Here is a 23,998-nt window from a genome sequence, read left to right as displayed (position 1 = left end):
TGGAGCTCCCAGCAAATTAGGGCAAGAGCCAGCCTCAGAGCCAGCTATGGTCTCACCAGTGACCAGCCCCGGTGACCCTTCCTCTTTCACAGCCAGCTTAACAGCTGGAAAAAGAGTGTGTTCTGTTATCTTCCAAGAAAACATTGTAGTCAACCTGCCAGCATGCCTGCTCCCGACTCTGCATGGCTGGTCAGCAGAGCAACTGCCCCTTCTCCCCCAGAGGAGGGCGGACTCACCCCCCAGCAGGACTGGCATGGCAGGGCTGGCCGAGGACCTGGCCGCCCTCAAGCATCACAGGAATGAGGTTCCCAAAAGCAGACACAAGTGACTTCTCCCGGGCTTGGGGTTAGCACAACTGCAGAAAGGCTTGCTAAGGGAAGCACATGCTCCCAAAACAACACACTTCTAAATAAGAACACACTTCATAGAGAACATGGCGCATGTCTAGAGAGAAACTTCACTGGGTTTTGCCAGGACTCAGTAAATGGTGTGACGATCACTATGGCTGCTCCAGTTGGAGTCACTGGGTGTGTTTTCACAGCTGTCCCCTTGCTCTCAGTATTAGCTTGAGCCTTGGTCAGTCCAGCATGGGCTTTCCTGGTAGCTCAGATGGTAAAGAATCTGCCTGCAGTGCGGGAGACCCAGGTTCAATTCCTGGGTCAGGAAGATCTGTTGGAGAAGGGAATGGCAACCCACTGCAGTATTCTTGCCTGGAGAATCCCATGGACAGAGGAGCCTGACGGGCCACAATCCATGGGATTGCAAAGTCAGACACAACCAAGCAACTAACACTTGGTCAGTCCAGCATCTTTATCCAGCTCGAGGCTGCAGCTGGCACCACACCAGTCCTCTGAGCAAAGGGACAGGAAGTACCCGGCCCCCGAAACAACAGTGATGCTGACCCTTCTTCTGTTGCACGGGCAGTGACAGAGGTGGCCTTTGTCAAGTTATTGGAGAGACACACAGAACATTTAAAGTATAAAAGAATGCGCGACAGTGTGGGGAAGCAACAGCATCAATGATAGGTTCCCGGTGCAAATGCTTAGGCTGTCCTGAAGAAGCCTGTGTCGCAGAGCAACAGGGGCGTGGGGTCTTGGCATCTCCAGACTGGGGTTCCAGTCCTACTGTCCTATTCATGCCTCTGATGGCTGCATGCACTCAGTCAGGCCTCTTCATCATCTCCCTCCTCCATGGGGTGTTACAAGGCTATCAGCTTCTGCAGCTGAAGTCCTTTAACCCGTACACGTGTGTGTGTGTGTGTGTGTGTGTGTGTGTGTGTGTGTGTTCGGTCTTGTCTGACTGTAAGCCAGAACTGTAGCCCGCCAGGCTCCTCTGTCCATGGAATTTTCCAGGCAAGAATACTGGAGTGGGTTGCCGTTTACTACCCAAGAGGATCTTCTGACCCAGGGACCAGGCCCATGTCTTTTGTGCCTCCTGCATTGGCAGGCGGATTCTTTACCACTGTGTCACCAGTGCCTACTCTATGCCAAGCACTGCGGGCCAGGCATCGCCTTAGATAGCCCTCTCCTCAGGTCTCTGGGGGCCTGCGGGATCTCCCTGTTTTATAGCCCAAGTGGCCCAGAGAAGGTGCGTGACTTGTCCCAGGTCACACAGCTGCGGAAAGGGGAACAGCTGGAGCCACCGTTAGTCATTGGAGGCCGTGACCACACAACTCAGTGCCCAGAGGGTCAAAATGAATAAGTGCGTGTCTCGCCGGCTGCCAGAAGAGCTTGAGTCTGTGTGTGGCAACAGCATTGCACGGTTAGACGACCACGTGGGTGTAGAAGAGCCAGGGGGGAGGGCCATTCCTGCCCCACTAGTGTGTGACCGGTGCTTGCTGAGATGCCGGTGCGGGTGGGTGCACAGCCACCGTTCAGCGAGCGAAGGAACCGGCAAGCGAATGAAGGGAGGAGTCAGGCCACACACGCTCTAGTCCAGGACGGGACTCGGGCCAGCTTCCCTGGGGTCCCTTCCCGCTCTGCCGCTTCCTACCTGTGTGTAAGACGGGATGATAATAGTGTCCCCTTCAAGGGGCCACGCCGGGGATTAAGTGAGTCTGCACACATGAACACTGTTAGCCTAGAACCTGGCATGGAGTAAGCACTAAGTGTGGCCTGTGAGGATGGCGAGGACCAGTGGTTTAGCCAGAGGGTTTCGTGTCTGTGTTGTTATTTAGCATTAGAGCTGTTGCTCCGTGCTGTTTGCTCTCTGCTAGTACCAAGTGTGGGTCCAGCTGGGACCCCCGCCCCTCCCCCTCTTCCCCCCTCTCCCTCCTCCCCCCTCTCCCTCCTTCCCCCTTTCCCTCCTCCCCCGCTCCCTCCTCCACGGGCACACGGTGAGTGATTCCTGCCTGCCAGCCATAACCAAGGACACAAAATGAACTGACGCAGATCTTGCCTTTCAGGAGCTCAAAATTAAGTAATCCCAGGAGTCAGTTGAAATACCACTTAATAACTTCCGTAAGGGGGGTGGTGGGGAGGTAAGCTGCATGGAAGGGCCATTAGATGAGAGTAAGGCCAGCCAGGGGCAGCTTCCTGAGGAAGGTGCTGTGACCCGTCCCAGGAGGGTGAGGCCGGAAAGGCAGCCAGGCATGCAGACGGCCAGGCCGAGGGAGCGCAGGCACGCTGGAGGCAGCGAGACGAGATGAGAGGCTTGCCGTCAAAGGGGCCTCCTCAGTTGGCTGCCCTGTAGCTGTCCTGCCCCCTCACGCAGGGCAGGCTCGCCCCCTCCGACAGTGGGCAGCACCTCTGTCGGGCCACAGGCTCACCCGGCAGGCTTAGAAGGCCCCTCATGGAAGCTTAATGGCTTTATGAATGAATGATACAATTATAGGAGAAGTGGATCTCAGAATTTCTGAGCAACAAGGGCCCTTAGAGGACTAGTCCAAGCTCCTTGGTCGAGAGGAAGGAGAGGCCCAGCGGGGTCACACGGCCAGTGAGTGATTAGAGGAAGATCAAGATGGGACGCCAGGCCCCAGCCTCACACATTCACTCCTCATGACCTGTTTTTGTGTGTATTAATCGCTCAGTCAGGTCCAACTCTTTACGACCCCGTGAACTGTGGCCCACCTGGCTCCTCTGTCCATGGGGATTCTCCAGGCAAGGATACTGGAGTGGGTTGCCATGCCCTTCTCCAGGGGATCTTTCCAACCCAGGGAGCGAACCCAGGTCTCCCACATCACAGGTGGATTCTTTGCCATCTGAGCCACCAGGGAAAGTTTTTAGTTTGGGTTCCCCAAAAGCAGAGTGTGAGCCAAGGGTGGGATGCAGGTGGTATGTTTAGGAGTCATCTCAGGAGTGAGAGAGCAAGAAAGCAGGGAAGAGAGAAATGCCATTGGGGGTGTGCTGGTGACCTGATTACGCTGCAGGGGACCAGGGCTATGACCCACTTGACCTTGGCAGGGAGCATGTGGGAAGCACCTGAGAACTGTCCCTCCAAGGGTATAGGAGCATCTATCCTGACTCCCAGTCCCACTGGAGTCTGGGGTAATTCTCGTCACTTCTGGGCCCCCTGCTTAGTGGCACCCGATGAACCCCCAGCTGCAGGAAGAGCCCTGAAGCTGAAGACAGATTTGGAGGACACGTGAAGGGTGTGGCCAGCGTGCTCCGGAGCTGCCTGCCATTGGCTGCAGTGTGGAGTCATAGAGGACCAAGGGGCTGGGGCACAAAAACTCTTGCCACAGTTCCTTATGAGATAATAATAGTGCCAGCAATGGTTTTCATTCCTCGAGATGTTCCCTGCACCAAGTGCAATGCTGCGTCCATTATGTTCATCACCTGAGGAAATAGGGACCAGTTATCCCCTTGGAGGATTCCCAGGGGGCTCAGTGGCAAAGAATCTGCCTGCAATGCAGGAGACGCAGGTTTGATCCCTGGATCAGAAAGATTCCCTGGAGGAGGGAATGGCAACTTACTCCAGTATTCTTGCCTGGAGAATACTATGGACAGAGGAGCCCAGCGGGCTATAGTCCATAGGGTTGCAAAGGTCAGACACAATTGAAGTGACTTAGCACTCAATTACACTATTAATGGGGCTTCCCTGATAGCTGAGTTGGTAAAGAATCCGCCTGCAATGCAGGAGACCCCAGTTCAATTCCTGGGTCAGGAAGATCCACTGGAGAAGGGTTAGGCTACCCACTCCAGTATTCTTGGGCTTCCCTTGTGGCTCAGCTGGTAAAGAATCTGCCTGCAATGTGGGAGACCTGGGTTTGATCCCTGGGTTGGGAAGATCCCGAAGAAGGGAAAAGCTACCCACTCCAGTATTCTGGCCTAGAGAATTCTTTTGATTGTATAGTTCATGGGGTCGCAGAGTCAGACATGACTTAGCAACTTTCACTTTCACACTATTAATGATTAAAGTAATAAAAATGAAAGGGATGTTCGGTGAGCTATGAGAACATTCAGAAACAGGTTCAATCTGAAGGGGACAGAGAGACAGGTTTAGCCGAGTTCAATGTGATTGAGAGGGAAGCGCAGTCCAGGCAGCAGGAACAGCATGTGCGAAGGCCCTGAGGCAGGAGAGCACTTGTATTGAAGCTGTACTAGAGAGGCTGGTGGCGCTGTGGTGTGTTGGCAGGGTGAGGGAATAAGACTTAAGAAGAAATAAGGGGTCCCACTGTCCAGGGCCTTCCAGATCTTGGCAAGGAGAGTAGATGTCTGTCTGTGCAACGGAAGCCCCTGGAGCATCTTCAACAAGGGCCTGACATTCACACAGTGCACTTCATGCTTTTAAAACATCCCTCTGACCACCAGGTGGAGAATCGGTTGAAGGTGCCTAACCGAAGTCCTCCTGGACTGATGTGCAGGCAGTGAAGGGGAGTGGTTGGATCAGAGTTAAGTATTCCTTTGAGTGGAGGGACACACAGGTAGTAGTGATGAAGCCAAGTTTTTAACCCAGGAATATTTGTCTCCAAGCTCATATCTAAAAGGAGGGCCATTTCCTCTCCAGGGGATCTTCAAACTCTGTCTCCTGCTTTGCAGGCATATTCTTTACCACGAGCACCACCTGGAAAGCCCCTCATATCAAAAGGTTGTATGGAAATAAGTGTACATTTTCTTATAGTACGTATTGATTTCTCCCTATAAATTAAACTTTGAATCGTTCAAATAAAACATGAATACATTCTCCTGGGTTAAAATAAAAATATTTTAGTCCAAGTTAGAGTCCCAGCCACTGCAACCAATCAGATTGCCCTTTTCCTCCCCAGAAGTTCCACCATCATAAGTTTGGAGCAGATCCTTAAAGAACCTTTGCTACATATTTACATATATGTGTACCTATAGGAAATATAAACTATGGCTTTACTGAGTTTTCTGTTTCGCATAAATGGAATCAAACTGTACACATTGCTCTGCAACTTGCCTTTTTCACTCAGTTTTGCTGTATTAATGCATATAAATGGATTGTGTTTTCTAATTGTTGCATAATATTTAATGGACTGGATGCACCACAGTGGATTTAGCCCACTCACTTTCCAAAGACGGAAATGCATTTTTCTATAAATGTTATAGCTTTTGAAGGACTCGTGTGTTTTTTTTTTTCCTTTCAAAATGTAAGACTTTTATTTATGCTAATGGAGGTACCCACACTGCAGTGACAACACAAATATTTAACAACTCCGAGCCTGGTGACTAAATTTTCCCATTTTCTTCAGGTGCCTGGAATCCCTGGGAGTTAGCTCTTGTCTGTTGCCAAGTCTGTGTTTATAGCTCAAGGCTGTGTCCAGAACAGGGGAAATGGTGGAGTTGTTGACTTTTAGCTGCTGGGCCCTGAAATAGGCGCCCTGGCATGACATAGAAATAGCCCAGCTGTGGATTCTCAAAGACCTGGGGTCCAGTCCCGGCTGAGCTGTGTGACCTTGAGCAAGTCACTTGAGCTCTCTGAGCCTCAGTTTTCCCATCCACAAAATGGAGTTTGTAATCCTTGTCTTATAGACTGGCCAGAGGTGAATGCAAGCTCCATGTGCTAAGTGATGATCCCCGAGAGCACAGATGTGTGCACTTAGCCCCCCTCTGTCTGCAGCCCCAGCATACTGGAGGGAATGGGGTGATGGTGTGGGGTGGGGCAGACGAGTTCGTCCTGCATCTCTAAAGGGGTCACTCGAGGTCATAGACAATGAAAAGACGTGAATACTCTGTCGCTGCTGTCAGTGTCGTGTGAGGGTGCATTTGAGCTCAGAGGCTTTCTGCCCGGATTCTGGGCCCCTCGGTGTGCCAGGCACTTCTCGTATAGTTGTGCGCCTTTCATTTGCACCCCAGCAGGCAGAAACAGCGAGTCTCCCCTCTGCCCCAACTTACAGCTGAAGAGACTGAGGTTCTGAGGGAGTGTCACTTGCCCAAGTGGCAGGTTGAGGCTAGAATTTGGTCCCTCTGCTTCTGGAAGCTTCCCTGAGGCTGCAGGCAGCCGCTCAGCAGAGCGCCCCGTCCTGGACCAACAGGGATGTTGCACCTCTCGTGATGACATCGCGGATGTCTGTGTTCAACCGTCAAGACCCCTTCACAGACGGAGAGAAAAGCGGCTTTTCTGGCCTCCTTTTTTCCAAAAGGATGCTGCTGCTGCTGCTGCTAAGTCGCTTCAGTCGTGTCCGGCTCTGTGCTACCCCATAGACGACAGCCCATCAGGCTCCGCCGTCCCTGGGATACTCCAGGCAGAAACACTGGAGCAGGTTGCCATTTCCTTCTCCAATGCGTGAAAGTGAAAAGTGAAAGTGAAGTCGCTCAGTCGTGTCCGACTCTTAGCGACCCCATGGACTGCAGCCTACCAGGCTCCTCCGTCCATGGGATTTTCCAGGCAAGAGGACTGGAGTGGGGAGCCTTTGTCTTCTCTGCCAAAAGGATGAGATAAAGGCTACTCGGAGGTCACCAAAGGACAGTTTGAATCAAATCTCTTAAACGATGCTGATGGAGAGAGAATGTGAAATGTCCATAATTTTGTGTGTACATTAAGGCTCAGTTTTTTTTTTTTTTAAGCTAATGAGCAAGATGAGAACCTTTTGGTGAAAAGGGCCTGGGCCAGGAGTCAGGAGTCCAACCCCAGCTTTGCAGCTGAATCACTGTATCTGAGTCAAGATACTTCCCCATCCCTGGGCCTCACTTTTCCACCTGCCAAATGGAAGAATGAGACTGGCTGACCACAGGACTTGTCCTGCTCCAGCAAAGGGGGAACCTGGGGCAGGGGATGGAGAGGGTGGAGTGCTTTTGGTATAGGGTTGCCAGATTTAACAAAGAAAAGTATAGGATATCCAGTGAAATTTGAATTCCAGATAAAAAAATAATTTTTATTAGCGTGTCCCCAATATTATAGGAGACATAACTTAAAAGTTATTTGCTATTTATCTGAAATTCAAATTTAACTGGTCATCCTGTATTTTGTCTGGCAACCCCATTCAGCACCTTCACCTCCACTGGACCCCTCAGTTCTTTGATGCAGATAATTGATATCTTCACAGCTACTAGATCAACTCCTGGCCACCCACCTTCCCACCAGATCCTCACCACCCAATCCCAACCTTCCCACCAACACGCACTTTCCTGTTCACATAGAAATTCTAGAGCCGTGAGCTGAGAGGGTTCATGGGTCTAGGAATTCCTACAACAGAGATGGGGTGGAGATGCAGCTGAGCTCAGGGACTTAAATCCGTGGGGAGATGTATGTCCGTGTGTATCACGAAGGCTGGAGGGACACAGTGTCTGTGGGTGCTCACGAGCGGCTGATCTCATCGTGGGCCATGTCTACATGTGCGCACACACGCTAGGGGCACTGCTTCCGCATGTGACCAAGAACCTGGCCAGGGCAAAGCCTCAGAGCCTGGGGGAAAAGCCAGTGTGTGTCCAGTACAGCTGGACAGAGATGCACTTTGGGGGCAAAGCTTCCTCAGGTAGCCAATGACACAAGCGGCCGTTACAACAAATCATTCCTGTTCAGCGCAAGAACCCACGTTCTGCACTCAGCTCTCTTCTTGTACATAATTAATAGCATACAAATTCTGACTCCAGCAGAAGACTTGAGCCACATGCTGGGGCATTTTTTAATTTCTTCACCGTGAGGACACACTTGCCTCACCTATACTGTTCACAGAGAGCTTCCACGCCCCTTCCTCTGTGGAGTACAGCTTACCACAGCCTCGGGCTTACTTTGCTCCCATTTTAATGATGAGAACATTGAGTTTCCAGGGGATGAAACAACCAGCCCAAGTTCATCCGCAAACCTGACTCCTCACCCTTGTACAAAGAGAAACTCAGGTTCGAAAATCTATGGTTCCACACAGTGTCTGCTATCAACTGCATTTGGGTCTCTGAATTTTCAAGGCCTTCCTGGCTTTGTCCCGCGGATATTTGACACAGTATTTTAATTTTTAACATACTAAATGGTGAGATGCCCTTTAATCTAAATTGAATCTCCAGCACCATTCATCTCTCACACCAGCCTGGTAGTTTTCCTCCCAAAATAGGCACTGTTAATTTTCAGCCTGAGGGTGAGGAGACTTTAAATTTCTGCTCCTGGGAAGGGCATGACCGGTGGCCTGGGCCAGGTGGACTTTCCTACCTGTAAGTCTCCATAACAACTGTCTTTGGATATAAGGTTGCCACAGCCACCAGTCCCCACTTTGAGCCCTTCAGCCAAGTCCATCCTTCGTGCTGTATATGAGGAAACTGAGGTCCAGAGAGAAGTGGGTTGTCTGCAGTCACACAGCCCTTCCGCTGTGCCTGTCCTCTCCTTGACCAGCCTCCTCTCCTTCTCACTGAAAACTCATCTCTTCAGTCTTACTCCTCCAGGATGTCGTGATTAATGACACCACTGTCTTAACTGAACAACAATGACCCAATATCCTCACCTGAGGGCTTCCCTGGGGGCTCAGTGGTGAAGAACCCACCTACAGTGCAGGAGATGCAGCTTCGATCCCTGGGTCGGGAAGATCCTCTAGAGAAGGAAATGGCAAACCACTCCAGTATTCATGCCCGGAGAATCCATGGACAGGCTACAGTCCATGGGGTCGAAAAAGAGTTGGACGTGCCTGACAGACCAATGCTTTTCACTGTGAACACATATTAGCCATTCCGGCACGGGAAGCTGGGGGCAACTTTTCCATGTGCTTAGAACAGGGCCAGCCTGGGTCCTCCGGTCCCAAGAGTGTGCCATGGCTGGGTCTCATGAAGGCCTCCATCTCCCCATCTATGAAAGAAGCATAACCCAGCTCAAGCTCCCTTCCTCCCACTGCACAGGCAGGACAGTGGATCTTCAGCACTTCCTGTACTGATAGGCAAGGCCAGTGGGATGGGGGAAGGTCTCCTTGGGAACAGGACACCCTCAGGCTCTTCTGCAGCTCTCAGCCAGTCTGGCTCTTGGAGGCAGTAGGTGGGTGTCTTACTATGAACATCAGAAGAGGCTCAGCACCCAGAACCCCATTTCAGAGGTATGTCCATCTCCTGTACCCCTGAACCACAGACTGTAGGATCCCAGGACCACCAAGCTCCTATATTCCTGAGCAAGGGGCTCTTCCCTTCGCAGGACTCCCCCAGCACCCGCATGGGGCAGGCGTGCAGAGAAACACGGGTTGAATGAATAACGGGATGAACAAAAAACTATTGGAGTCCTAGGCCCTGTGATGTGATAGCTTGTCTATGATGGTAGATATTGGACCCTGGGGCCCCTGCAACTTGAACAGCAGAATGCCCCAGTCCTCCAACTCCAGCACGCTGTGATGCCGTTCAGGAGATCTTCTGGGTGGAAGCTAGCATTGGGCGCCGGCTCCTGGTGGGTTCCTGCTGGTTTTCTGCCTTGTTTTTGCCTCTCTCCCCCTGCCACGCGGCCGCCCTCCTCGGAGTGATTCCTGGGCATGTGTGTCTCTCCAGGACCCCCAGGCCAACCTCTCTGCACTCTGTCCTCAGGTTTGCCGGGCACTGCTCCAGACCTGGAGAAGAGAAAGCAAATTTTTGGGCAAAACTTTATACCTCCAAAGAAGCCAAAAACCTTCCTGCAGCTCGTGTGGGAGGCCCTGCAGGACGTGACGCTGATCATTCTGGAAATCGCCGCCATCATCTCCCTGGGGCTCTCCTTCTACCACCCGCCCGGCGAGAGCAACGAAGGTAAGACGGCACCTGGGACCTCCCTCTCCTGGCCTGCAGCACGCATGCCCGGCCACACCTCGGGGCACCTGGGGGCTCAAGGCCACCGTTCCCTCCAGGCTGGGAAACTGAGGCCAAGGGGCAGTGGGTGGCTGAGCTGGACCGGGGCTGAGAGTGCCTGGCCCCCCTTCTCCCATGTGGGAAACACAGAGGTTGGTCAACCATGGTCACGTCAGGGTGAGCGTTTGTCGAGCACTTAGTGTGCCGAACTCCAGGCCGAGATACCGTCCTCCTAACAACCCCATGACATAGGGGCCATGATTACGCCCATTTTAAAGATGTGCCTTGGGCACAGGGAAGTGCATTAACTTGCTCCAGGTCACCCAGCTAAGAAAGAGCCCCGAGATTTTGCGGTGGGGCTTGTTAAAGACACGACTGCCCAGACCACGCTCTTGTTCAGTCGTTCAGTCGTGTCCCATTCCTTGCCCTTGCAGCCCGTGGCTGCAGCACCCCAGGCTTCCCCGTCCTTCACCATCCCCCAGAGCTTGCTCAGACTCATGTCCATCGAGTCACTGATGCCATCCAACCATCTCATCCTCTGTTGTCCCCTTCTCCTCCTGCCTTCAATCTTTCCCAGCATCAGGGTCTTTTCCAATGAGTCAGCTCTTCACATCAGGTGGTTAAAGTATTGGAGCTTCAGCTTCAGTCCTTCCAGTGAATATTCAGGGTTGATTTCCTTTAGGATTGTCTGGTTTGATCTCTTTACTGTCCAAGGGACTCTCAAGAGTCTTCCCCAGCACCACAGTTCTGAAAGCATCAATTCTTTGGCGCTCAGCCTTTCTTTATGGCCACTCTCTGGTTATGTTGAATGGAATCCAAGGGAGAGTGACCCCAAACTTCTATCCAGCTGCTCTCTGTGGGCTCCTCACTCTCACAGCTGACGACAGACCCTCCGAATCGCCCACCTATGGGCAGCATCCATGCTCCATTGGACACGGTGTCAGCCTCGGGCCCCTTGCCCTCTGGGTGCTCTAGCTTCTGAGTGATCCTGTTTCAGCTCCGACACTGGGCTCCCAGAGGCCCCCAACTGTGAGAAAAGCCATGATGACGTCAGAGCCCTGTGCAGCTGATATTCTGGAACAGGGATCGCAAACTTCAGAGCACGGCCACATCCTGTTTGTGTGTGGCCCTTAAGCAAGTCACTTTCCTTCTGTGAATCTCAGTTTCCCCATCTGCTAAACAGGGCAACAGACCTCACCTGGAGGGGCTCTAACAAGGAGGTGGTGGAGGGGCATGTGGACAGCCTGGCACACAGAGGGCGCGCAAAGATGCTGGGCCTGCTGCCGCTGTCGGGGGACCACCCTGGGCTTCCTTCCCTGCAAGTGTGAGGCGGGGATCTCACACTCGGTGCCTTGCAGGAGGAGGACTCTCAGTCGCGATCCTTTGCTTGGTTCAGGGCCAGCACACCCTGGTGGGGCTGATGCTGAGCACGCTTGGCCACGTGACGCGTCTCGGGCTTGAGAGGACATCCTGAAATGTGCCCTGGGTTCTGAATGGGGCCATTGCTTGGTGGGTGGAAGAAGTACTGCCCCACTCATCCAGGGAGGGTTCTGGAGTAAACCTACTTTCTCAGTCAGGACTTGGGAGCCCTAATGGAAAACCTCATAAATAAGTGAGGAGGTTGGGATTAATATATACACACTAATAGACATTAAAATAGATAACCAACCAGGACCTGCTGTACAGCACAGGGAACGCCGCTCAATATTTTGTAATAACATATAAGGAAACAGAATCTGAAAAAGAATAGATATGTACATATAACTGAATCACCGGGCTATACACCGGAAACTAACATGACATTGTAAATCAACTAGACTTCTATTTTAAGAAAAGAAAACCTCAGCCTCCATTCTTCCTTTCATTCCAAATACTGAGCACCTGCCAAGGGCTAGACTTCACCAACTCCATGCAGCTTCCCTTTATCATGGCGAAGGTTTTTAAGCCTGAATCCCTCTACACATCTATACGTAAATAGAAAGACAGGCAGACTGATAAATATATACACATAAACCACGGGCTATGTAGGATTACATAAGATATATTGTTTTGCTGTTAGATTTTTATAATCTGATTTGCATTAGTAGAAAAGTACAAATACTTTGTTATTAATTATTATTAGGCGTCTTAATGTGCTTCATAAATAGATGATCCTTCTAGGTTCACTGCTTCAGGCAAGCAAATAAAAAGTGAAAACTAAATATAGGAAATAATCTTTATGGGCCTTATTTGCCCAAATGAGGAGGTGGTCCCTGAGGTTCCTTGTACGGCTGCTACCCCACTCTCTCCCACGCCAAAATTTCCTGAAAAACTGGATAACCAAGTCTATCTGGTCAGCTACCTTTATTTATTTATTTTTTTTACCTAATATTACTAGTTGCAGCCATGAAATTAAAAGACGCTTACTCCTTGGAAGGAAAGTTATGACCAACCTAGATAGCATATTCAAAAGCAGAGACATTACTTTGCCAACAAAGGTCCGTCTAGTCAAGGCTATGGTTTTTCCTGTGGTCATGTATGGATGTGAGAGTTGGACTATGAAGAAGGCTGAGTGCCAAAGAGTTGATGCTTTTGAACTGTGGTGTTGGAGAAGACTCTTGAGAGTCCCTTGGACTGCAAGGAGATCCAACCAATCCGTTCTGAAGGAGATCAGCCCTGGGATTTCTTTGGAGGGAATGATGCTGAAGCTGAAACTCCAGTACTTTGGCCACCTCATGCAAAGAGCTGACTCACTGGAAAAGACTCTGATGCTGGGAGGGATTGGGGGCAGGAGGAGAAGGGGACAACAGAGGCTGAGATGGCTGGATGGCATCACCAACTCGATGGACATGAGTTTGAGTGAACTCCGGGAGTTGGTGATGGACAGGGAGGCCTGGTGTGCTGCAATTCATGGGGTCACAAAGAGTCAGACAGGACTGAGCGACTGAACTGAACTGAACTGAACTGAATATTACTAGTTGATTCCTTTTTTCTGAATCACCTCTTTCCAAAGAGGATTTAAAGCAAATAAGTTTGCTCCCTTGATTGAGATATAAATTTGACTTTGAACTGCCTGGCAACCAAAGCAGAAAGTGAATTGGGGTGATTTGCATAGCTCAAGTTATCAGTTAGGAGGAAAGGTAGTTCTTTGAGAAGATAGTACACCCCCTGACAATGAATTGTGGGATGAACTTACACACAGGACCTTATGTGCGAGCGTGCTGTGTTGTTTCAGTCGTGTCCGACTCTTTGCGACCCCATGGACTGTAGCCCACCAGGCTCCTCTGTCCATGGGATTGTCCAGGCGAGAATACTGGAGTGGGTTGCCACGTCCTCCTCCAGGGGATCTTCCCCCATCCAGGGGATTGAACCGGCGTCTCCTACGTCTCCTGAATTGGCAGGTGGATTCTTTACCACGCGCCACCTGGGAAGCCCAGGCCATTATGAGAGATGCATAATGGGCAGCATTCTTTGCAGAAATTTTGTAGAAAATAGAGAAGAAGATGGTACACTGCTTCTTGCATAAGCTTCGAGCAAAGCTAAGGGCGCAACACAAAAGCATGATGAGGAGGGTAATATTTACTGTTTTTAGAGCCACCTCTAGTTGGGAGCTTTTAGGGTAAAAGTTCATTTGGTACTCACTTGACCCTCACGACAGCCCTGTGGGCAGATACTCTTATTACCCAGGAAACCGAGGCCCCGAGATGCTACATGACTTGCGAGGGCAGACTCCGGGAACCGGCAGAACCATGACTCAGACCAAGGCGTTCTGGCCCCCGAGCCCGCGTGCCTGTCCGTCGGCTGCCTTTCCTCAGAAAGGGACCAGGTTGAGTCAGTGCCACCCGGATAAGTGACCTCAGGTGACCCTGTGTAGTGCAAGCTTAGAACTCAGCGGGCAGCGGGGAGAGGGGGTCAGTGGGAACACAGATCAGGCTCCCGGAGTGGTGCCCCACAACCCTGCTCTCAGATGCTTGGGGTCGCCTCCATCCTAGCGAGATGGGAACCAAGGCCCAGAGAGGGGAAGGACTTGCCTAAGGTCACACAGATTGGTGGCAGGAGGGCTGGGTTTGGAACGCCAAGCTTCTGGTTGTTTCTACTGCCCTTCACTTCTTCTAGCTGAGACACCAGCTTAGGCCACAGTGGGTTGACAAGGGCAGCTGAATACACTCTTCTCCTACAGAACGGAGTTCTTGAACTTTGTGACTCACTCCTCCCTGACACCCAGGCCCCAGCCTGCGCTCTGAACCTTCCATGGTGCCTGGACCATCCCCACCATGGCAGACGTAGGCTGCATCAGTTACGTGTAAAGTGATGCTATGTACTAAGTTGCTCAGTCATGTCCAGCTCTGTGCAACCCTATGAACTGTAGCACCCCCCCAGGCTCCTCTGTCCATGGGATTCTTCAGGCAAGAATACTGGAGTGGGTTGCCATGCCCTTCTCCAGGGGACCTTCCCAACCCAGGAGTCAAACCCGCATCTCTTATGTCTCCTGCATTAGCAGGCAGGTTCCTGACCCCTAGTGCCACCTGGGAAGCCATAAAACGGTGCTGGTGACGGACTAACACTAGACTGCCCTGCAGTACCCAGAACCCCTCCTTGTCTGCTTTCTTGGCTCAGAGACCTCTAGACACTTGTTGGAGGTCACAAAGCACTTTCATGGCAGGGCTAGGATAGGCATAACCCCTGCTCCCAGCTCCCTGCCGTGACAACTCCCTTAGTGCCAGAGAGCCAGCAGAGTGCCCAGCACATAATAGGTGCTTAGAAAATGTTTGTGACTTGACCAGTTTTGAGAGTCCGTATTTGATGCCAGGCCCTGGTAACCACCTCAGAAGTAGTTTCTCCAGTTTACTGATGAACAGTTAGAGGGAAGGCCAGGTGGGTTCCCCAAAGTCACACAGACAGTGAGCAGACACACCTTAGAAAGCCCTGGGTCTGAGGAGGGCAGTTGCAGTTTCCCCAGATCCTGTGGTCACAATCCCCAGATCCTGTCCCTGCCCCAGTCCAAGGGAGCCCAGAGGTGACCTCAGCAGGACCCACCCACACCTCTCTTTCTTCCCCTTCCTCTTCTCTTTCCCCTGATTGCCCCAGAGCAGCAGGAGGTGTTCTCAGGGTCTGGTGGCTCCGAGTGGTGAAAGGAACCCACACCTCTACTTTCTTGCCCTTGTAGGTACCATGTAGTCATCAGACTGTAGGTCACACAAGTGGCTCAGAGTATCAGTATCCTCACTGTGTATTGGAGGCTCAGATCCAGTAAGACCCTCCTGTGTGCCGAGCGCTGCCTGGAGCTTTTACCTTCCTCCCCTGGAGCCTGGCCTCAGTGACTCCCGCTTTGCAGACGAGCACACTGCAGCTCAGGGAGGGCAGGGACTTACCCAGGACCAGAAAGGGGCAGCAGCAGGGTTTGGACCCAGCTTGTTGGAGAGCAGGTCCCGCCCCAGCCTAGAGGCCTGCCTCACAGTTGCTGGAAGAATGGAAGGAAAGGATGTCAGCAAAGCTGCCTTTTAGACCCTAAAGCACTTGCACTGTAGATTACCATGAGGCCCCTTCTGCCTGGCTCACCCGCCCTGCCTGCTTCCTTCCGCTCTGCACAGGATGTGCGACGGCCCAGGGCGGGGCAGAGGATGAAGGGGAGGCAGAGGCGGGCTGGATCGAGGGGGCCGCCATCCTCCTGTCGGTCATCTGCGTGGTCCTGGTCACCGCCTTCAATGACTGGAGCAAAGAGAAGCAGTTCCGGGGCCTGCAGAGCCGCATTGAGCAGGAGCAGAAGTTCACTGTGGTCCGGGCTGGCCAGGTGGTCCAGATCCCTGTGGCTGAGATCGTGGTTGGGGACATCGCCCAGGTAAAATATGGTAAGTGACCCCACTGTTGAGCTGGGTGCTAGAACTGGAGTCCAGGCAGGGGTGGGAATGGGCCAGGCAGACCCAGAGAAGCAGGCCCAGGGCAGAGGGTGGATTCCTGAAGGCTGACCCCAAGCTAAAATATTTTCTGAGCTTCTTGGAGAGGTGGAAGGCTCATTTCTGGAGGAGGTAGGATTCCAGAATGTATTTAAACCATAAAATGGCAAATGCATGACACATGTACCACCACTCTCCAAACGGCTACCCTTAGCAGACATTACTAGTTGATCTCAGCTCAAAGCTGAGATGACATCATCAGATGACTTCTCAGCCCGGTATTCCAAGGAACACTAACACTCAGAGTGGGTTGATGAAGGGAAATCCCTTTCCCTTCTCTGATTTGGCTGTTGGTGGATGGTTGCTGTGCTAGAGAAGGTGTTATAAGGAGTGGACACGAATGAGCAAACATTCTAGGCCCGTGATGCTGCCATGGAGAAAGTGAGCAGGCTGGTGCCAAAGGGGATTTAGCTGAGATATGTCCTAGGTAAGTAGAGGTAAGAGAAGGGGGAAAGGTTGGAGGACCCCTTCTCACCAGCCGTATTATCCTCCGATAATATTCCTGTCTTGGGGTCTATTCAGCCTAGTCAAGACAGGCCCTTCCCAAAGAATTTCCCCAAACCATAGTTGAGGCCAAAGAAGAATGAGTCATTGAGAAAACTGGGCCCCAAATCCATGCCATGCCAAGAGAAGCACCTTAGAAACTGAGGGACATGCCCACTTGAGCTCAGATAGAGGCAGGATCTGACCTCAGCGCTCCAGGCCCCCTGCCCTTCACCCGGGCCCCAGGCTTCAGCTGCCCATTGGCCTGTGATGGATGCCACCTTGGTTCCTGCACCCTGGGAGCGCCAGGCAGCCTGTTCCAGAAGGCGACTCCTCCTTGCAATCATGCTTGAAGGGAATATTCCAGCCTCTCCAGCCCTTGAGACCCTGCTGACGGTCCCCCTTGCCCTTCCTCCCACCAGGCGACCTCCTCCCTGCCGACGGCCTCTTCATCCAGGGCAACGACCTCAAGATCGATGAGAGCTCCCTGACGGGGGAGTCTGACCAGGTGCGCAAGTCGGTGGACAAGGACCCCATGCTGCTGTCAGGTGAGCTGCGGCCGCCGTGGGTCACTCCCGTCGCCGCTTCCTGCCCCCGTTCCCCGGGGTCGCCCGTGTCCCCTTGATGAGGCTGGAGGGTCTCAGAGCCTTTGGTCTTTGGCTCCAAATCTCTGGCCAGCTCGGCCCCAATCAAGAACTCCCTCCTTTTCCCCAGAACACATACATTAAGTCTACTGTGTACTCAGTACTTCTCCAGGCCCTGGGGTGAGCCCAGTGAATAAAACTGACAATGAATTCCTGCCCTCCCCGCCACCATGGAACTTACCTTCTAGCGAATTGGTTTTCTGAAAGTTGAACATGGAAGTCTATTCCCATTAGGGACAAGAAAGAACCAGTCTGGTGACCATTGTTTTAGAGGCATACTGTGTGCCAGGCACTGGTCTGGGGGCTGGGACCTAAGACAGATGAGGCCCCGGCCTTGAGGAGCTTGTGGTATCGTTAGGAGTCAGACAATGTGGAAATTCCAGAGAGTAATAGATACACTCTTGAGAGTCCCTTGGACAGCAAGGATAGCCAACCAGTCAATCCTAAAGGAAACCAACCCTGAACAGTCATCGGAAGGACTGGTGCTGAAGCTGACGCTCCAATACTTTGGCCACCTGATGTGAAGAGCCAGCTCATTGGAATAGACCCTGATGCTGGAAAAGATTGAGGGCAGAAGAAGGAGATGACAGAGGATGAGATGGTTGGATGGCATCACCAACTCAATGACATCACTTTGAGCAAACTCTGGGAGATGGTGAAGAACAGGGAAGCCTGGTGTGCTGCAGTACACGGAGTAGCAGAGTCAGACATGACTGATCAACTGAATAACAGCAACGATAGATACTTGATGAAAATAAAACAGGACAATGGAGTGCAGCTGGCTGGGGTGGTCGAGGAGGCCTGTAAGCTGAGGTGTGAATGATGACACAGAGCTGGTCTTCCAACTTTCCAGAGGATGAGTATACCGGCAGCAGGAATGGGAAGTGCAGAGGCCCTGAGGCAGGACTGGGAGCAAGATGGAGGGGTCAGATGTCAGGCCTGGTGTGCCGTGCTCAGGAGTTCATAAATGTTCTGAATGTTATGAGTGCTCTCTAGAATTAGCAGTAAGCTGATCCCGTTTACATTTTTAAGATCTTGGTCTGACTGCTGCAGTGGGGATGGCAAGAGAGGAGGGGTGACCCTGCAGAGGTGAGGTAGCAGTCAGGTGAAATACCTTCCCCGAACAGGACACCAAAAAGGCATTCCTGTCCAGCAGTGCTCAGCACACATCATCTGAGCAGCTGCTCTGAGCCAGGCTGAGCAGTGAGATACCTCCCTCCCTGACCCCACGATGATCCAGACTCACCCTCCACCCTTGGAGGCCTCCAACCTGAGTAAGCAGGAGCATGAGGGCAGGGAGTAGAGTTGCAAACAGCTAAGTCCATAGAAGAGGAGTGAGGAAGGTGTGAGGAAACCAAGGGAACAGAACCATCTAGAAGAGGTAGAATTGAGTGGGGTTTTAAAGGATCAGTAGGAGCCCACCAAGCAGAGTTGTGGAGAAAGGGTCCTCCTAGCAGAGGCACAGCGGTCTAAAGGAGGGTGGAATTTCCTAGAAATATTACAGAGGAAGAGGAGCATGTCTACAGGGTATGATGGTGAAAAGAACTGAGAATCGGGTCTGGGGCATTTATTTATCAAGAACTTATTCAATTATTCACTTATGGAGCACCTACTGTGTGCCAGTGGTTCATGGAACAAGCAAGGTGCCTGCCCTCCTGAAGCTTAGAATCTGGTAAAAGAGACTGACAAGAAAGGAACAAACAAGCAGATATGTACCACAGTTTCGGATAGGGATAAGTCAGGTGAAGACATTACATCACTGTAGTGAGAAAGAGACCCTGAGGAAGGGGATGGGAATCTTAGTTGATCAGGGAAAAGCGTGTGTGAAGAGGTTGCATTTGAGCTAAAGGCAGAGCAGTGAGAGAAAGAGCATTCCAGAAAGAGGGACAGTAAGTGCAAAGGGCCGGGGGTCTGGCCGAGTGATCATGGAAAGCCATATGTGCCCTCTGGGAGCTCAGGGCCACGTGGGAGCTCAGTAAATGGTCATCGCCCTATGGCCTTTGTTCTGACCTCTGAGCTGAAGTGATTGTCAGAGATGTGGTTACCCTTGAGAGAAGTGACTCGGTGGGTTATGAGGCTCAGTGCAAGTCGAGGGGAGGTGCTGGGCCTGAGTGGATGGGAAATGAAGGTTCCAGACAGTTTGGAGGAGAGGAGAGGTAGTTCCCTGGCAGGAGGCTGGGGAGAGAAAATGTTCAGGATCACTGACCTGAATGAAGCATCAGCACGCAGCCATGAGGGTGGGCACAGATGTGGAGACCCTGGAAAAGAACAATAGGGTAGAGGTGGATGGGAAGTCGGCTGGCCAGCCCAAGTAGGGTCAGCCACTCTAGTCTCAATCTATCCACCTGGAGGGAAGTCAAGACAAATGGAGGAGACCCTGGGCCTCTGGGTGTCAGGAAACAGGAGCCAGGGTCTCCTGTGATGTCCTTTGTGGGCAGAACAGAGAGGGTGTGCCGAGGCCAGGGGATCTCGGTCGGTTTGTGCTGACGCTTCGTTGCTGGCAATCTGGTGGCAGGTTTCTAGCAGGCTTCCCTGGAGCTCTGTCCTGTTACAGTACGGAAAGTGTGCCCATCAAGTTTGCAGAGCCCACACACCCAGGGAGGGTCAGGACCCATGAAAGGTGGCCAGAGTGCAGGGCGAACTAGACTCGAGAAAATGCAATGGACTCTGAGCTGCAGCCGACACCCTGAAATGTGAGGGGGAGGGAGGGCGGCGGCTCAGCCCAAGTTCCGGGGGAAAGACGGTGAGAGAGGGGCATAGTCCGCCCGATGGAAAGCAAGCTGATTGGAGAGAGAATTCTGTGACAGTCAGAACCATTCTAGGAACAAAAGAGGCTGCCTGTGTGGTAGTGAGTTCCCCATCACTGATTGTATGTAAGTAGGGCCTGGACAGACTGGGGGTGGGGTGGTTGTAGAGGAGGCTGGAGCTCTGAGCAGACACTGCCTTCAATGCCCCTCCCTGTGGTGAGAGTCACAGATTCAGTGCACCCGTCCTCACCCGCACCTCTGCTACAGACCCGCCTTACTTCCTTTCCTCTGCCCTGCCTCTACTAGGGCTATTTGCTCCTCCCAGGTGGCCCTTTTCCTTTCTCGTTGCACATTTAACTCCTGCCCATCTGCTCAGTGCCCCCTCCTCCACGAAGTCTGCACCTTTGGCCTGCACCCCAGCACCGCCTGGGACCCTTGTGTTGGCCCGCGACATCACACAACACTCGGCCATTCGGGCACAGGCTGTCATGCTGATTGAGTTTTGTGCTGCGCAGAGCATCTCAGATAAACAGCGAGACCATCCACAGTCCCGCCACCCAAACAAATCTAACAGGTCTCACATTTATGGGCTCTTCCATCCTTGGCCGGTCCAAGTGGGTGGGAGCCCAGGCCTGAGGCTGCCAGGAGGTCCGCCCAGCTCCACCCCAGGCCCTGCACCCCTTAGGGTTCAGGCAGTGTGTGTGAGAGTGAAGAGGGAGGCTGCACTGCGTAATAGAAAGAGCAGAGTTCAGCCAGGCTGAGCCAGATCTGAGCTCTGGAGTGAACTCACTCTGTGGCCTTGGGCACGTCGCTTCACTTCTCTGAGCCTCGGTTTACCTGTGAGGACAATAGTGATATCCTCGTGTGTGACGTAGGTGAGGCCCCTACCTAGCATGGTACAGCCAGAGGGATGCCCATGGTGGGCTGGGTCCCTTCCCTGCTCCTCCCAAGGAGCCTGGACTTGGGAGTGACTTAGGCCTGGGTTCAAATCCCGACTCTGCCCTTCACTGGCTGGGAGACCCTGGACAAGCTTCTTTCTGAGCCTGTGTTCCCTCACTTGTAAAATGGGAGAACAACTCCAGCTTATGTGTCCTTTTCCTACCTCTTCCTTCATCTTGAATGTGTCACCGTTCCCCCTCTCTGGGCTGGCCCTGTCTCTCCATCCTGTAACCCCTCCCCACCTACAGCCTGCATGAGCCTGCCTTCTCCAGGCAGTCCCCCTGGCTTGCTGTCTTCCCCAGTGCTCTCAACTCTGCATAACTGTCCTTTGGGCACTCTTCTTTGGGGGGGGAATACGACTAGACTTCTCACACCCTTCCCCTGTGCTAGAGGCTTCGCTGGGCCTTCTGGTCAGATGACCCTCGGAAAATACAGAGAGACCAGCCTGGGGGCACCTGCAGGGTCCTCATGGTAGTTGAGGAACCACCCCCACCCCACACACACACACATCGCATCGAGCACATTGGCTCAGCCTGCTGCTGCTGCTGCTGCTAAGTCGCTTCAGTCGTGTCCGACTCTGTGCAACGCCATAGACGGCAGCCCACCAGGCTCCTCTGTCTCTGGGATTCTCCAGGCAAGAACACTGGAGTGGGTTACCATTTCCTTCTCCAATGCATGCATGCATGCTACGTCACTTCAGTCATGTCTGACTCCGTGCAACCCCGTGGACAGCAGCCCACCAGGCTCCTCTGTCCACGGGACTCTCCGGGCAAGAATACTGGAGTGGGTTGCCATTTCCTCCTCCCGGCTCAGCCTTGAGGAAGGCAAACAAAGTGGCCCAGCCTGTGACCCTGGCCAGGTTGCTTTGTCTCTGAGCCTCCAGGTCCACGTCTGTGTAGTCACCGGGCCCCCCCACATCTGCCTAGGCACAGGGCTGTTTTGGGGACCACATGCCTAAACCAGTGGGACTATCCTTTGTGAATGGTGTGCTTGTGAGACGCTGTGTGATGTGGATCAGACACAGAGGCAGAACCCCCCAGCTCCTGCTCTGCATCAGCTCCCGCTATGACCTCGGCCCCTTGGGGCCTCAGTCTCCCCATCTGACAAATGGGGGCAGACCAGCCTTCAGGAAGATTCAGCTGTATCTCTAGCACTCAGGGCACAAAGGAAATCCTAAAGCCCCGAGCACAGACAGGAGGACGCAGGCCTGTGTCTGCAGTGTCTTCTACCTGGGCAGAGGAGACGAGCAGGAATCTCAGGGCGATCCTCTATCCATGGGGCCGGGCAGGGCTGGTGGTGGGCAACAAACCCAATGTCACCTTCTCCCCCTGCTGCCCGCCCACATGCCACCAGTGTGGCTGTGATGTCCACTCTGCAAGGGGACCCAGAGTTTCACACACTTCACGTACAATTGGTTAAGATGTTGGGGGGAAATTTCAATTCTTTAAAAGTCTGTGTGGGTCAGACAGCATGCAAATGGGCCCTGGAGTGCAGGGGCCCATGAACTCAGCCTATTTTTTTTTTCTAGTTTTGTATTTTAAAATAATTTCAAACTTTCAGAAAAGTTGCAGGAGTAGCATAATGAACGCCTGCATGCCCTCCCTCTGATAAAACTGCTATGGCCTTCCGCTGCCCTCGCTCTCAGGAGCCATACGCTCTCCTTGTCAGGACCCCTTCCTCCTTCAGGTGTGTCTCCAGAGAAAAGGTATTTTCATGAGTAACAACAGCACAGTTGTCAACTCAGGAAGCACACCAGACATACCATCCTCGTTCACGTGTACTGCCAGTACCCACAGCATCCCCCAGGCTGGGGCCCGGCGCAGATGCCCTGCAGCCTTTAGACATCCTGCTTCTTCAGACTCCCTTAACACTGAGCAGATCTGCAGCCTTTCCTGGAAAGCCAGTGGTTTTTAGCCCTTCTGGGTCATGAACCCCCATGAAAGCAGTGATCCCTCCTATTAGAAATAAATGCCCAGACTTGCTTCTTTGCAGCCTGGCTTTCCACGTGGCGCTAGAGGTAAAGAACCCACCTGCCAGTGTAAGAGATGTAAGAGGTGCAGGTTCAGTCTCTGGGTCGGGAAGATCCCCTTTAGAAGGAAATGGGAACCCGCTCCAGTATCCTTCCCAGGAAAATCCCATGGACTGAAGAGCCTGGTGGGCTACAGTCCATGGAGTCACAAAGAGTCAGAAAGGACTGATGAACACACCGACACACACACACATGCGCGCGCGCGCGCACACACACACACACACACACACACACACAGAGTGAATGCCACAGGAAACCGAAGACTAGGCAGGACCAGCACGCTGTCCTCAAAAGCCGCGGCGCCCACCCCCAGCAGACCCTCGGCTCAGCCCCCTGCAGGACCCCCCTCTCCCTCCTCCCTTACCCCTGGAACCAGAGCCCGAATGGCACGAGGTAACCCAGGACCTCAACAACCCTCTGGGGCCCGCTGCCCACCCTGCCCGCCGAGCGCAAGGCCAGGCACGGGGAGCCGGACCTGCCGCCACTGCCGCCGCCGGGGAGCCTAGGACGACACCGTGACCGCAGGGAGGCCCCGTCTGCCACGCGGCCCGCGCTCTCTCCATTACACTACCCTGCCTCTTCTCCACGAGAGGCAGCGGGGTGTAGTGGATAGAGCACGGGTTCAAGTCCCGGCTCACCTCTCACAGCTGTGACCCTGGGCCATCGCTCAACCTCTCTGAGCCAGGGAGGCCACAGGTGGGCGGAGGGGCCGGGGCTGGCACTCACACCAAGGCCTGCCTCACTGGGTTGTTGTGAGGGGGACAGGCTCGTGGGTGCTGCAATGCTCTGCCGACTTGGAGTGCTCGTGGGCCTGAGTTATTGCTGTTGTTAACCGCGTCGGTAACAGTAACGACGACAGCACCACATCTGGGCCAGGAACCGCATGGGCTTGGCCTGGTGCTCTGCTGGAGGCAGGTGATAACTCCCGGACAGGGCCTCCGTCCTTCTTCACGTCTCTACTCTCAGGAAAAGGCCTCTGAGACGGCCCGGCCTCTCCACTCTCCCTGTCCGGAGAGAGGCTTCGGAAGTCAAAGCCTGGAGGGTGAGGAGCTCTGTGCCTCTTGTGCTGTGCAGCCTCTCAGCCATTTGACCTCTCTGT

General features: G+C 53.0%; 1 protein-coding gene across 8 annotated transcripts in view; it reads left to right on the top strand.

The window, feature by feature from the left end:
- The window catches only part of ATP2B2 (ATPase plasma membrane Ca2+ transporting 2), a 142,647-nt gene that overhangs the window by 46,250 nt on the left and 72,399 nt on the right, over window positions 1-23,998 (top strand). For all 8 annotated transcript variants that reach the window (XM_070359201.1, XM_070359196.1, XM_070359195.1 and 5 more), the window contains exons 3-5: window positions 9,888-10,085; window positions 15,695-15,952; window positions 16,963-17,088. In XM_070359201.1, coding sequence (XP_070215302.1) covers window positions 9,888-10,085; window positions 15,695-15,952; window positions 16,963-17,088 — 582 coding nt within the window. The remainder of the gene's footprint in view (window positions 1-9,887; window positions 10,086-15,694; window positions 15,953-16,962; window positions 17,089-23,998) is intronic.

Source organism: Bos mutus, chromosome 22 (genome assembly GCF_027580195.1).
Source record: "Bos mutus isolate GX-2022 chromosome 22, NWIPB_WYAK_1.1, whole genome shotgun sequence".
Classification (NCBI taxonomy): Eukaryota; Metazoa; Chordata; class Mammalia; order Artiodactyla; family Bovidae; genus Bos; species Bos mutus.
The sequence above is the reverse complement of the archived record's forward strand: the minus strand, read 5'-3'. Positions and strand labels throughout refer to the sequence as shown.